Here is a 15,180-nt window from a genome sequence, read left to right as displayed (position 1 = left end):
AAATATTATTATATAGCAAATTTAAAATACAACTATTTTAAACTGTTTTTAAGCAATAAGTAGAAATTAATATCGAGGTACTGCCAGCAAAAAAACGCTTTATGAATATTTAAATCAAACTATTTCTAAATAATAATAAATCAATTAATTTTACTTAAGCAAATATGTAGTTAAATTTACAATATTAGCTTTGTTATAATTTGTTATAATATGTAACGCAAATAAAAATATATAATTAAAACATATATGTTATATTATTGAAAATATTTTTAAATTTTTTTTACGATAGAAATACGACCATGCGTATGAAATAGTTTCAATCGCAGCTAACTTCATATCAAAACAAACGTTTCTCTTTAGCGCTCTCAAAAATTTATTTACATACAAAACGTCAGGTTAATGATACAAGCGTGTTAATAACTTTAACCTATTTAATAAAGTGCAATTTAGTTGTGATTATAAATTAGGCAATACTTATTATATAAACAAGAGTTAAATAACTTATTCTCTCATTTAAATTTAATAAATGCAATTCAGTTGACAATGCTTTTATGAAGAAAAACCAGACTCAGTTTTATTTGAATTTGAAAGTGACATGGTCTACGTGACTTTACGCAAATCTACAATGTCTGCATAACAAGAGTAGACAGAAACAGCAGCCAAAATTCGAATCATACGTGCGTTCTCATTGCCCCTTAACACATCTTGGCATCAGTACGTATTGTGCTAACAAAGAAAATTAATACAACATAAATTGGTCTTTAAAATATTGATAATTAAAAATAAATATTAAAAAAGTGTAAAAATTTAAGTACAATTTTTTATACATCACAAAAAGAAGACGCAGTTACAAAACAGTGAGTTTTAATATTTAAAAATTAAAGTATTTTTTTATAAATAAATTGTTTAATAACAAATTGTATAATATGCAATTTATATATAAATGGTAAAATTAAACTAATGTTTGCTAATTTTTATAAGTTCATTAAGGTTACTCATTACTGATAATATAAATAAATATTATTTGTTTTGAATAAATCAAAATATGTGATGACGCTATTATAAAAAAAAATTAGTTTAAAAGTTTATTAGTTAAATAATAATTTTTGTGTTTTATTCAATGTACTAATTCTGTTTGTATCATAAAAAAATATATATTGCCAAAAACATTGTTATATACAATTTTTCGTAATTTTATATGTGATAAAAATTTTCAAATATTTTATACTGTTTATATATTTGTGTGAATGTAAATATTATTTTTTATTTACTTTTCATCGGGAATTCTAAATTTTTTTTTTTCGTTTCCGTTCAATTAAAAAATTATTTATCGATTCGGTTCCGGTTTTCGTTCCGACAAAAATATCGGTTTTTTTCGGTTCAGTCTCGAGTGGATATTTTTAATAAGTTTTTCAATTAATTAAAAGAATATAAAAAATTTTTGTTGTTTTAGTTCACTACTTTTCGAAACATCTCTTTATGAAATAAGTTTTTTCTTTTGGTAATAATGATTAATGTGATCATTAATCATTAATGATTGATGATTCATTATTTTCAAAAAGGTTAGTTTATGAAGATTATTCAGTAAAAAAAAACAAACATATATTTATAATAATATCACGTCTTCACTAAACTTTTAACAACTGGAGAAGTATGCGCGTGAATAAATAGGTATCGAAATGTATGATGCTGAACCGATATATTTTGTTCGGTTCGGATTTTTGTTTTAGCAAAAGTATCGGTTTGTTTCAGTATACGATTTAGTGCCGGTCTAAAACCTTGTTTTTTAAACCATACTATGTTATTTGATGAACTAGTTGTTTAGTACTAGAAATATGTACTTTTCTATCTAAATAAAATCTCGGTGTCTTAGTTAATCCTTGTTACTGTCAATATTTTCTCTTTCACGTTTTCTGAACAATCAACTATAATACACGGTTACTATATTTATAGTATATGAATTGTAGTAAGTGTTAGCATGAATATGATTTTAATAATAAGAAGTACTAAATAAACGATTTCTAATTAATAATACGGCAATTCAAAAAGGCTAATTTACATTGTAGTAGACAAATTATTCCTACATAATTTTAAAATGATTATTTACATTAATACAATAATCTGTTATAAATGATTTTCAAATTTATATCAAAAATTAATCTGTTTTTCACTTTTAATCATTATTCAATTAATAATTATGTTTTTAATTTTTTCTTTAGCAGCATGCTGGATTTAGTAAACACAGTGCCTGATATAAGTTCAGGAACAATGAATTCCTTAGAAAAAAATGATGTTTCATCAAGTGAAATAGTTGTGATAAGAGCAAAACCTAAAAAAGTCTTTAAGCCAAAAGCACGCATTAATCGTATACCGCAAACGCTACTTGATGATCCGATACTGCAAAAAGCCATTGATCGCTTGCCATCAAACTATAATTTCGAAATACATAAGACAATTTGGCGAATCATGGAAATAAAGGCAAAACGTGTTGCTCTACAGTTGCCAGAAGGTCTGCTAATGTACGCTTTGGTTATTAGTGACATTATCGAACGATTTACTGAGGCTGACACTATAATTATGGGAGATGTTACATATGGTGCTTGTTGCGTTGATGATTACACAGCTAAAGCACTAGGTGCAGATTTAATGGTACATTACGGACATAGTTGCTTAATTCCAATTGACCAGACAAATGAGATCAAAGTACTATACGTCTTTGTTGATATTAAGATAGATCCATTGCACTTCTTGGATTCTGTAAAGCTTAATTTTAAACCCGAAGATGGTCAAATAGCATTGGTTAGTACAATACAATTTGTTACTACACTGCAAGCAGCATCGGCTGAGTTAAAGGCATCTGGTTATGATATTATTGTTCCACAATCTAAACCTTTAAGTCCTGGTGAAATTCTAGGTTGCACATCGCCTCAATTACCCGATAGCACAAAGAAGATAATATATTTAGGTGATGGAAGATTTCACTTGGAATCAATTATGATTGCAAATCCACACATTAAGGTTTGTTTCTATATTATATTATCCAAAAAACGGAACTATAATATTTCAATTTTAATTTTTTTAGGCTTATAAATATGATCCATATGAAAAGAAATTTACTATAGAAGAATACGATCATGTATCCATGCAGCAAATACGTTTCTCACAAATTCAAACTGCGAAAAAAGCAAAAAAGATTGGCATTATTTTGGGCACGTTGGGTCGTCAGGGTAGTCGTCGCGTGCATAGTTTTTTGCAAAAACGCTTACAAAAAAAAGGTTTAGATACTACAACGATATTATTATCAGAAATATTTCCACAAAAATTAGAACTTTTTAAGGATATTGATGCGTTTGTTCAAATTGCGTGTCCACGTTTATCAATCGATTGGGGCTCTGCATTTTCAAAACCTTTATTGAATCCATATGAATTGTCTGTGGTGTTAGACGATATTGAGTGGACACCGCATAATTCATCACCAAAAAACAATGCCTACCCAATGGATTTTTATGCCACCGGAAGCTTAGGTCCTTGGACACCTAATTTTAAACCACCAGCTATAGGAGAATGCGAAAATAAACCTTCTGCAGCATGTTGTGGTCGTTGTACAAGGGCGGAATTAGAAAAGGATGGTAATGATGCAGTTAAGGCTTCAGCTATTGCTGACATATTAGATTTTAAATAATACTAAAAACAAGTGTGATATTCATTGCGTACTTAGATAAGTAAATATGTATTGTTTTCACGTATATCATATATACAATTATAAATATTGAGATATTATTTTCGCTTCATTTGTAAATAATAAATATTTATATAGCTTGACTTTACTTTAATGCTTTACTTAATTAGTTTTTAATAATTACGCTAAATCACTTTTGTTAAAATATATTTAATTATGTATAACCTCATATGCATTCTAAAATATGATTAAAGAAAAGCTTTATATGATTAAAAAACTTTTTTGATTTGTTTATAATATAAAAGGAGGATTTGATAAAGATTAAAATATTTAAATCAGAACTTATATGTTACACTATATTGAACAGGTTTCCCTTGGTACCAATATGTAAATGGGTGGCTTTCTGCCAGCAAGATTAATTTAACCTATTATATATACAATTTTAAATGTGCATTATGTGATGAGATAATTTCATTTACATTTAAAAAGCTATTTATTTTATTAAAAATGTCATTGAAGCTGTTTGTTATAGCGTTTGCCAGTTATATGCAAGAAATTGCAGTATAAATCAATAACTTAGCAGAATATTTTGTTCATGTATATCTGACATGCAAATTGATCTTTAAATCGAGCTGTCACTGTCCCGTACAATTTCAAGTTATTTATGTTAAATAAACCTTGGCATAGATGGTTTTGATTAAAATAGAAATAATAAAAGATCTTTTATTGCATCAAAAAATTTAAGTTGTTCAAGTTATTAAAGAATAAAAGATACACTAATTTTGTCATTAATTCTCTCCCTTGAAAACATTTGAATGATATGGTTTAGATTTCCTTGTAATTGAACGAATGGGTTCTTCAATGAAATTCAAATGTTGTTCTTTAACTGACGTCAATCGCAGCTAAATGAAGGACAGAGTTGCATCTAAACAGTAGTGGTGTGTGTCATTGTAGTAAAGTAATTTTAAATAAAAGGAATGGATATTTTCAAGGTTATTTTAGAAAAATAATATATGCATATGTGTATATTTATATTGTAAATCTTTTACGTTTAAATAATAAATTAATTATTTTTTCACAACAGTATTTTAAAATAAATAAATGGTCATATAAAAAGTAATAACTTTATAGCTGACATAAATGATAATTTTATTCAATACCTTTTGACATACTTATGCAAAGTTTAAGTCTGACTTGTACTTTGTAATAACAGAAATATTATACTTACAATAACAACAACATACACAACATATTACAATATGTTTTTGTATAAATACTTTTAAAGGTCATTTGAAAATATTTGGCATAAATGCTGAAATACTTTGCAGAACAAGAAAATATAGCGAGAAATTGCTAATCTCCACATAATACGGGCATGAGTACTTTATGGCTGGAGAATTAGAATTATATAACTAAGTATTTACCGGCACTAATTGAAGTTATGTGTTTGGCATAAGTTGCTCCTTGGTAAATAGTGGTGCCCATCCTACCTTTGCTAATATTTGGCTATAACCCAAATGTGAATACGCAACTCCATGCCGAATGATAGTGTATGAATACAATTATTTTTCCCGCGTAATTTTGAATATAACCACAGACATCATGCCACTGCCACTAAAAATTGTTGTTTCGCATAAGATAAGTTGAAGTCTAAACATATGATTACATCACCAAAGTTGATGACTTAAACGTGACTTAAGTCATTAAAAAAAAACCTGCTTGTGATTTTGATTAATCGTAAATTGGTTCTGCTCACTAAAAATATAAACATCTTTTTGTTTTAAATTCAAATGTTTTTTCATTGTTGAAATTTTTACCATTTCATTACATTTTTATCACAAGTTACCATTTTTATTAGCTAGTTCTGTAATATTAGTTTAAGCAACTATAAATCGAAAGTAAACTTAAGTCAAACTTGTATAGCATTCGTTTATTACTTAAGTCATTGAACTACTTTTGTTCTAAGCATTTAATATCTTAGCACAAACAACAAAGAATCAGATACTATTAGTCAAAAAAGATTTAAAAGATATTCTCTACTATTAATGTTTTATAAACATGTACTCGCAATTAACTGTGTTCCATTAATTCTTACTGTACCTTGGCAAATACTATGTATTTCTGTATCATTTGATCAACAGCTGCTTCACAGAAGCAATAAATAGAAAACGATAACTACTTAAAAACAAAACCATAATGAAAAGTTTTTCAAATCTGTATTTGAAAAAGAGTTTAATGTGTGAATGCAGTTAACTACAGTTCATTATAGTGTTATACGCTAAACTCTTTAGTATTAACTTTTATTATATTTTTTATCTATTTATTTAAAAGCTGTTACCACGTAAGATATATTTGTATTTATGTATATTATATATATTTGTTTTTGTATATATTTCTAATATTGTACAATATTAATCTAGTTTGTAATTATATTTTACAGTGTATTTAAACATCTGTTTGTTTACATTTTATTTGTCAATAACATATGTTCTAATCAACAAGTTTTGTATTGTTGTAATATTCGAGTGGTGATTATAACCTGACGAATGTGAGAAAATAAAATGGAAAGGTAAATATTTTACAACTAAAAAAAAATATTTATAGAGCTGTTCATGTATTTTATCAAAACGACTACAAATGGGAAATAATTAAAGCAGTTGCATGGAGATAATGCTAAATAATTTTATGTTATCATTTGTGTAAGCTAGTAATGCAGTAAAGACCTACAATACATGTCACGACTTATGGCTTCACACAGTTAATAGTGATTAAAGTGTTTTTGGTAGCAGATTGCATAGAACCTTAAAGAAGGAATGCGGAATGTTTTATAGATAAAAAGAAATCTTACCATGATTTAAAGTCTATAACTTTCTATTGGATTTTATAATATTGCTTTTACTCAAAAAAATTTTAACATCAAATTTGCATATTCTCATGTTATGTTTAATGTATGGATTTTCAATTTCTGTCGTTCGTGAATGCAAACAATAATGTACGGTATTTTTGGAATAAATATCATCTTGAGATATCGTGGTTTAACAACTAACATTGTAGTTCGTCAATGAAAGAATAATATTAACTAAGTATTGTAAAACTACTTTTGTAATCGATTATTTTGGGTTGATAAATAACATTTATTATATTTTCTTATCAGTATTGCAGATACTGTGGCAGTAGATGGAAGCAATATATCTTCAATTCCAAACCAGGAACATGGTCCCGCAACACAAACTGAAAAAGAAGATGAAATAAATTCAGAAACAGAATTACCACATACCTCTCTAGCTCCAACACAGTTATCCAAAGGATTTTTAAATATATTCGAACCATCGTTGGTGCGTGTTCGTAATCAATTAAAAGAGCTAATGTGCGTTAGAAATAACTTAATATTTTTCATTGAATTATTTTCAATTTTTTTCTTCAATTTTAGTGGAAAACAAAATAAGATTTACATTGATTTGTCTGCAGAAAAATTTAAACTTGATAATAATGATGTTGTTAAACTGCAACAAATGGTAAGTTATTTCAATTTTTTTAAATCATGGATTATTCCAGTTGGTCACAATGTGGCACAGCAGAACCGGATATACTTTTGTGTATCAAAAAACACATGTCGCCGATCTCTGATTTTTGTGTTGATAGCGTTTGCTAATATTGTTTCGGTTACTTGCAATAAAGATTATTTTTATTTATATATTACCCTTGTTAACTGGAGTATGTTTTCATTTACTCGCACAATTATATTTTCCAGATGTATAATGTGAAGGTATACAGAGAAAAATTGATTAAAATTCAAAAACAAATGCACAACTTATATCAGCGTATGAAAATAATAAAGGTAAAATTTTTGCTATATTATTAATAAATAAAAAAACGTAAATTTATTTAAAATAATTTATTATTTTACTTGAAACATATAATTTTATTAATACAGAAAAGAACCGCAAATATAAATTCATGCAAGCAAAAAGAACTACAACGTAAACTACATAAACAGCAGCAGGAAGAATTGTTAATCGGAAAGGCAGAGTAATACACATATGCCATCTTATTTTAATTAAATAAATGGAATGTGTAGTATTAAATATTATTTTTTAATGTGAATAATAAAAACTACTTTGGTCAAAGACTTGCTTAACATTTAAAATACATACAATACATTAAAATAGTACTTTAAATTCTAAAGTACTAAATACATGCTAAAAAAAATATAATAATAACTCTTTACAAACAACCAAAATTGTGCCATCAAGCACATCTATATTAATTATATATATATAATTATAAGCTTAAATACTATTTGTTTAAATTCAATATATAATAATTGAAACATTCAATTCACAGCATATTTCCAAATCACAAAGAAAAATTTGATAATCTCAGCAAATCAGTAAGGTCGTGCATGAGTGTACGTTCCAATTTGTGACAAGACAAGCCTCTAGGATACAATACTATATTCCTGTTCATTTAACATATGCATTGCATCAGTCGGAGCTAAATATTTTACAGCTCCTAAAAATATTACATATTAGTAATGAATTACAACAACGATTATTAAAACAAAAAAGAAGCAATAAAAATAATTACAAGCATATATAAGCAATTTGTAGTGTTCATGCATAAGGTTAATATTTATATTAAGTTAATTAACATTGACTAGCTATATTATTTCTGTTTACAAAAACACAGATTAAATTAGATTCATGAGATATTTTATAATTACACATCAATTATTATTATTAGTGATTTAAATAAGTTTTATATGAAAAATATATTGTTCGTTTTTTCTTTATTTCTTTCATATAAAAATATAAAATTATAGATATTATTCGATATAAAAATAAATCTGTTTGGTGTATAGTTTTTTTTTATTTTTGCTTAAAACTATTTAACTGTTATTTATTGAATTTTCTACTTCGCTTTTATTCCTGAAATTTCAACGGCGTCTGATATATAACATAATATCTTAATGATAAATAAGCAAAATCAGAAACTTTTTTTTATACAAATTACTTTACAAGCATTTTAATTTAATATTAAAGTCTATGCAAACACTTAATATATTTTGTTTTCTGCTTTATTACTTTATTACTGCTTAATAATAGATTTATTAAATTATGAAACTATTGTCTATATACCGTTTTTATTATTTATCTTATATATATAATTCTATATATTATAAATAATAATTTTATTTTTATAGAAACTTAAAAGATTTCGTAAATAACCTCAACCGATAAAATAATGAAATGATACCATTTTAAGTCATATGAGATTTTTATAACATGTTTGGAAATTAAAAAGCAAATATCAATTTAAGTCAACGTCAGTAAAGCCATCATTCTTATCATTATTAATATTGTTAGTGGGCAAATTTGTGCTGATAGTATTTATTTTATTATCTTCAGTATCTTTTTTGCTTTTATCCGTACTGGCATCATTTACATTAAATATCTTACCATTTTCTGTACCAGAAAAACTGTTGCCGTTCCTTTGCAAATACATTTGTACACAAACATGTACTACAAAAGCAACAAACGCACCGGTTCCAAAAATGGCATACATATGTCCTCCGCCTACAGTACTGTACAATATGCCACCGATTAGGCTTCCCATTGACACTCCAATGCCTTCAAATATAGCACCAACCAAACTCTTCAATAAAAAATGAAATTTAAAACAAAATTCGGAATAGCTCAACTGAAGTTTCACTTACTTGCATTGTTGCTTCAGTTCCTGGTGGTGCTACTATACTCGCATATGATGCCATTGTTGAATAAAATACACCAAAGGTAACACCGTTTAATAGTTCGATTGGTAAGACATACCACGCATCTTCCAACATTGAGTAAAGTATAAAACGTACTCCAAAGCCAAAAAGCACTAAACTCATAGCATTAACATGGCCAATTTTTTTTAATATCCAACCAGAAAGAAAAAAGAAAGGCAATTCTCCGCCAAAACATTGTATACCCATAGCAAAGCCTTGCAATGTTTTCATAGAATTTTGGCAACCTGTTGCAAGATCTTCCAAATACAAAAAGAGAAAATTCCAAATAAGTGCAGTACAAAGTCCAATAAAGATGCACCATAGAAAGAACACAACACACCGTATTGAAAGAAACATTGCACCTACATCTTTTAATATATTTGCCGAAAGATGTGTTTGTGTATGCTATGAAATATAGATTGGTTGAAAAAACAATATAAATTATAAAAATACAGTTAGTTAAAATAATCAAAATACCTTTAACTTCGTTGAAGCAAATACATCAAATCCAATTATAATTGCTGTCATCCAGAAAACTATTGTATAATCTTTCGTAACACTGCCATGAGACATTTGATCCACTAACAAACCAGCTATAATGGAAAACACACCCCAACCGATTGAACCGTAAAGTCTTTGATTCCCATATAAGTGTTGACGTTCTCCAAGAATAGAAAAACAAATAGCATCGCCAATGCTTACAACAACTGCCATTCCAATCCAACTTAATATTAGTAGAATAAATAGAAACCAGAATTGATACAACCGCATAGCTTGACTGTTTTCTATAACTGGAGCATTTGAAAGTTGACTTGAAAAGTATTCCTCACCGCAATCTATTGTGCAAGTTGAATTAAAGAATTGTGGTTCCTTTGGACAGTACAAAGTTACATTTTGTCCATTTATTTGACCCTGGTCCTTTTTTAATGTGAATAAAATACATTTTTCTTTTTCCTGCTGCATGATATCATTCATATTTAAAAATGTTATAAAATCTAAATATTCATTAGTTCGATTTTTTATGCAGTTCGTATCGTTGTGTAGCCAGTTTTCGCATACTATATCCCACACTTGTGGCTTAGCTTCGCAGTGCATATTGCACGTTAGAGTTTGGTTGGCATATTTTGATTCTAAATTAGCCTCAACACAGTTGTATTGATCGGAACAGTGTCTTAAAATGGAGTAACCAGAATTGCAATGAAACTGTATTGTTGGCGTAGGCTGTGGAATAGCTGGAATGAACATTATAAGAAAGAATGCTATTGCTGTCAGCACCTCTGCGCAAAGAAAGAGCATGCGGTGACGTTGATAACTAGTGTGAAAAATGCATAGCAATAAGATATTTTATTTGTTTGTAATCTTGTTTATACCTACCGATCTGCAATAAATCCAAAAAATGGCTTTGCTAACATTCCAACTATTGGCAAGATCATATATATTGTTCCGATAACTACTTCAGAAAACCCTAATTGTCGGGCCAAAGTTGGCATAAATGGTACAACTGGCGCAGTTCCTAAAATATATTAATTTTGTGAACATCTTTAAATTAATTGCAGTTTTATTTTAAATATAAGATTCATTCAATATTTGCTACGGATTTTAAGGAGTTACGTGATAAGAATAAAAGCTAAAACAGGAACATCTATTTTATGACTATCCGCCACAATTTGTAGAGGATAGCGATAAATTAAGCTCGTCGTATCTATTTTAACTATAAATAAACGTAATCTCTTAAATAAATTTTGGATTTCAAATAAAATTATATACAATGTAGTGTTATCTTTGTGCGTGTAACAATGACAATAAAAACATTAAGAATCTTGATAGCACTTAATTATATGACCGAGATGAATAGACTTTGGCACAATGCAATTTTTTTTTGACATTTTTAATTTCTATACAAATTTACCAGCATTGAAAAGAAAATAATGCGCCTTCATAGGCAATAACTCCTTATCCACACTAAGCTTCATTGTTGTTTTTCTTTTGTTTGAAGACCGATCAATTTATTAAAAGTTCTATGTGCTGTTTGGCTGACAAAAGTGATCACCTAGGTTAACAGATATTGACTAAGCAGCCAGATTTAAAAATTATGTATTTGGCTTTAATGTGCACTATTTTTCTATAAAATAATATTTATCAAACTTGAACTTTTTATCTCATTCACTTGTGGTTCAGAATTTTTAATCTTTTTTATTTTACTGAACTACTTGCGAATGTATTATTTCACGGTATTGTACACAGCCAATTAAATAATCTCAGCGTACTGTAGATACAAAATAATATTTAATTTATTTATTTCGTTCATTTTTTTAGAAATTACACAATTCACATTAAACATCTTCCCGCAATCCACATTTTCCAAGTGGTAGGTTGAGCCGCATAAAGAAGCAATTGACACTTAAACGTCAAATAAGTGGTGAACTTCTACTACTCACCTATTTACAATTTCTCTACTTGTGTTTTTAAATTCATTGCTTTATTGATATAAAAAATTTTTTATGTTAATTCAATTATCTGCTAAAGAAAAATGTTGGTATTCCTTTTAGAAAAATTTGTATTGGTTGAAATTTCTTATTAATTGTATTTATTATCGAATTTTATATATTTCGGTATCAAAATTTAAGTTATAACAATTTTTAAAAACTTCTAATTAACAATGTGGTTGCAGTAATAAATAGAATGTCCCAACAGCATTCTAAATTCAGGACATGTTGTAATCCTATAAGCGTAGCTTTTCATTAAGTCGCCTTCAACGATAGTGCTATTTTATTGCTTAATGACCCAAAATGTATGCTGCAATTCATAGAGACATCTATATAATATCTTCAGCGTATAAAAATAACGTGATACTTTTGAAATGCATTAACAGATTTACTCCTTAATAATATATATCGCTGAATTGTTCTTGATAAACGTGTATGTAATGCTCTTTTTCCTGTTCTGTCATTTGCGCAATTATCTCATCATTAATTTTGTTTATTGGGTACGATTTGCCACCAGCTAAAACACTGGGCACATCATCTTCGGAATTAGAATCAATAAAATTTTGGTCAATATCAGCTGTAATAAAATATATTTTAAAGAAATTGACTCTATAAAGAATAAGAAACATATTTACGAATTTCTGTATTTTCAATGTCTCTATCATCATCACTGGAATCACTTGAATTATGATTTGAGGAACCAAATCTCAGATCTTTCGAAAATTGATCTTTTTGTCCAGGCTGTTTTTCATGCAGAAGTAATAAGGACATGGTGTCTTCGGTTTCTTTTTTATTTCTGTTATAAGCTGTTCCACTTGATGTTGTTGTTGTTGTAAGAAGCACTGATGATTGTGATGAATCATTTGTAATTGTGTCAGGACCATCAACATTTGATTCATTTTGAATTGTACTTTCTGTCATCCAAACTGGTCGAGATTTCTTTTCAGTAGTAGTTTCAACCAACTCTTCTCCTAGATTTATATCAATTCTTGTTTCTTCAACTGTAAAACCTTGATTACGAGTAGCTTCACCAGACCATTGCTGACTATCGATTCGCTGAGAAGGTTTCGTAACGCTGAAAGTATTTCTTGTTATAAATAAGCTCTTTAAATAATGTTATAATACTTACCCTCGTATCGTATTTATATCCACAGGTTCTGGCTCCAAAATTTCCGGGGCTAATTTAATACCCTCTACTGCCCGAAGTAATTCGTACAATGGCTCTAGTTGATCGTTAAACCTTGCTAACATTAGTCTTGAGTCCTTTTTTGGCATGGCTGAGGTGTCCTCTTCCACAGGATCACCACAATATGTACAGCGAAATTCTTGAGATTCCATGTCAAATAGTTGATCTGCTTCCAAATCGGTAAAAGTTTTACCGCAAGATGTGCATTTGAAACTGGCCCTACTTGTAGCATCACGTTCCTCTGTTTCCATACGTTTACGCATTATATCCAGTTTATATTTTACAACATTGACAAAACTTTTATAATTTATGAAGTAATAATTTACTTTTTGAGCCTTTCCATCTGGACCGGTTTCCATCTTTAAGCGCATTTGTATGAATTTGTCATTTCGCAAGATAGATATTCGAGAACGTAATTGCTTTTTCTCAAAACGTAATAACTCGGCTATATCGTCTTCCTTCATACAGGGATTTCGAACTAACATATCAATTATAAGTGCATCTTCTATGGAATAAAATCCTCGAACAACGAGCCGTGCTAATTGTTTCAAACTGCTTGGCACCTCCGTCACATATTTTATTTCCGGTGTTGTCATTTTGTTTATGTATTATTATAAATACACATTTAAAATAAAACTTTTAACACTGTGGATTTCGATAAGTAAACAATTGTTCTCATATATCGCACATTGTCCGCTTGTTTTCACCATAAAATTCAAATGAATTATGTTAACATTATCTTTACACAAACAGTTCCACTCGAAAAAATGATGCGGTTTTTATTGAACAATTATTTAAAATAATACATACAACAATCTTATAAGTCTATTAATAATCTTATTAAGCTATTTAAATTAAAAGATATAATTAAGCAAGCATGACACTCCGACATACCGCTTTGGAGGAAAACAAAACTTTTGACAAGTGGTGCTGGCATGATATATATTTTATCCAGTGTTGGTATGTTGTAAAATTATTTTTCGTTTGTCCTATTTTTCTAAAAATGTGAGTATCAAGGCGCAGTTACTTTCGCTCTACTCAAAAGAGCGTACGTAAGCAGCTGATTTTGCTTACATTTGAATAAGTAAACAAATTGTTTTCAAAATGTGCTCGTAAAATAATAATGAAAATATTTTATGTTAAATTAAAGATAATTATTGTTAGTGACATTGCATATTTCATTTTATTTTTGCACGGAAACACTTTTTTTAAATATGCTTCTGAACATATTGGGTTTGTGTAGAATGCGAAATCAAATTCGCGAGTTATTTATGCCTTCCTATACTAATATCTCCTATATTGCTTATCTTAACATTTTTGTATTTTTGTATTTCATATTTTTAAGTTATATATTTCATTTTTTTTATTATTAATTAATAAGAATTTTCTTCCATTTTTATTATTAATTAAATATGTTCTATTAATTATATATGTGAGCATTTCTGGTATGTAGAAATAAAATCGATATCAAGCAATATCAAACTATTGTAAACATATGATTAACAAAATAAATTCATTAAAATATTTTTTTACTTACCCTCAACAAGGAAATCTGATTAAATTTGATTTTTCCATTTTGTTTCAAAGTTTGCTTAAGTTCGCCGTTTTTGTTTTCTTCAGTCCTATTAAATACATAGGTCTGGTTGGTTGTGTATTTCGCTTTGACTTAAGTTCTTACGGAGCGTGCCGACCAACTGAGCCTTTAATATGTGTGGTGTTTAGCTTGTTAAAAGCAATTTTGTATTCATTTTTGAAAACATTCATTTTTGATTTGTTGACATAAATGTAGTAGGAATCTTATATCACCTGAAGTATATAATGATCGAATTGAATATTTGTTGTTTGTGGTGTTATGCTGTTTTGTTTTGTGTGTACTCTGTCATAATTAATGATTTTTTCTATGTTCTGCTATTTTTTTTAACGTCCGTTATGATTTAGCTGTAGTTTGAAATTTAGTTTAGTTAGTATAACAATTGATTTGGCACAAAATGATATTTGTAATTTTACCATTGAGTTCCAACTGAAATTTACCTGGTGTATGCACTACCAAAATATGGCG

At 28.2% G+C, this 15,180-nt stretch overlaps 4 protein-coding genes across 8 annotated transcripts; 2 read left to right on the top strand and 2 right to left on the bottom strand.

Moving 5' to 3' along the window:
- Positions 1–392: 392 nt before the first annotated feature.
- LOC119668590 (2-(3-amino-3-carboxypropyl)histidine synthase subunit 1) lies at positions 393–3,941 on the top strand. Of its 2 annotated transcripts, none has more exons than XM_038078152.1 (3): positions 393–857; positions 2,223–3,018; positions 3,083–3,941. In XM_038078152.1, the coding sequence occupies exons 2-3, from the start codon at positions 2,224–2,226 to the stop codon at positions 3,680–3,682; spliced, it is 1,395 nt and encodes a 464-aa protein (XP_037934080.1). In that variant the 5' UTR covers positions 393–857; position 2,223; the 3' UTR covers positions 3,683–3,941. The 2 variants fall into 2 exon arrangements, with proteins under 2 accessions (XP_037934080.1, XP_037934079.1); XM_038078151.1 differs by having other exon boundaries at positions 2,220–3,018.
- Positions 3,942–6,159: 2,218 nt separating this feature from the next.
- Positions 6,160–7,797, top strand: LOC119668191 (biogenesis of lysosome-related organelles complex 1 subunit 6). Of its 3 annotated transcripts, none has more exons than XM_038077633.1 (5): positions 6,160–6,248; positions 6,834–7,046; positions 7,110–7,194; positions 7,431–7,517; positions 7,614–7,797. In XM_038077633.1, exons 1-5 carry the CDS (start codon positions 6,241–6,243, stop codon positions 7,710–7,712), a joined length of 492 nt encoding a protein of 163 aa, XP_037933561.1. In that variant the 5' UTR covers positions 6,160–6,240; the 3' UTR covers positions 7,713–7,797. The 3 variants fall into 3 exon arrangements, with proteins under 3 accessions (XP_037933561.1, XP_037933559.1, XP_037933560.1); XM_038077631.1 differs by lacking the exon at positions 6,160–6,248 and adding an exon at positions 6,289–6,378; XM_038077632.1 differs by lacking the exon at positions 6,160–6,248 and adding an exon at positions 6,387–6,671.
- A 171-nt stretch (positions 7,798–7,968) lies between these two features.
- On the bottom strand, positions 7,969–11,841 carry LOC119668190 (major facilitator superfamily domain-containing protein 6). Of its 2 annotated transcripts, none has more exons than XM_038077630.1 (6): positions 11,359–11,841; positions 10,824–10,962; positions 9,927–10,761; positions 9,396–9,854; positions 9,139–9,334; positions 7,969–8,191 (listed from the first exon to the last, which is right to left on the bottom strand). In XM_038077630.1, the coding sequence occupies exons 1-6, from the start codon at positions 11,420–11,422 to the stop codon at positions 8,118–8,120; spliced, it is 1,767 nt and encodes a 588-aa protein (XP_037933558.1). In that variant the 5' UTR covers positions 11,423–11,841; the 3' UTR covers positions 7,969–8,117. The 2 variants fall into 2 exon arrangements, with proteins under 2 accessions (XP_037933558.1, XP_037933557.1); XM_038077629.1 differs by lacking the exon at positions 7,969–8,191 and having other exon boundaries at positions 8,913–9,334; positions 11,359–11,571; positions 11,773–11,837.
- Positions 11,842–12,022: 181 nt separating this feature from the next.
- Positions 12,023–13,950, bottom strand: LOC119672217 (general transcription factor IIE subunit 1). The gene is made up of 3 exons (XM_038083215.1): positions 13,065–13,950; positions 12,571–13,010; positions 12,023–12,512 (listed from the first exon to the last, which is right to left on the bottom strand). Exons 1-3 carry the CDS (start codon positions 13,715–13,717, stop codon positions 12,331–12,333), a joined length of 1,275 nt encoding a protein of 424 aa, XP_037939143.1. The 5' UTR covers positions 13,718–13,950; the 3' UTR covers positions 12,023–12,330.
- Between the last annotated feature and the right edge of the window lie 1,230 nt (positions 13,951–15,180).

The sequence above is a fragment of the Teleopsis dalmanni genome, chromosome 1 (assembly GCF_002237135.1).
Source record: "Teleopsis dalmanni isolate 2A chromosome 1, ASM223713v2, whole genome shotgun sequence".
Taxonomy (NCBI): domain Eukaryota; kingdom Metazoa; phylum Arthropoda; class Insecta; order Diptera; family Diopsidae; genus Teleopsis; species Teleopsis dalmanni.
This window is presented reverse-complemented; position numbering and strand designations above follow the sequence as displayed.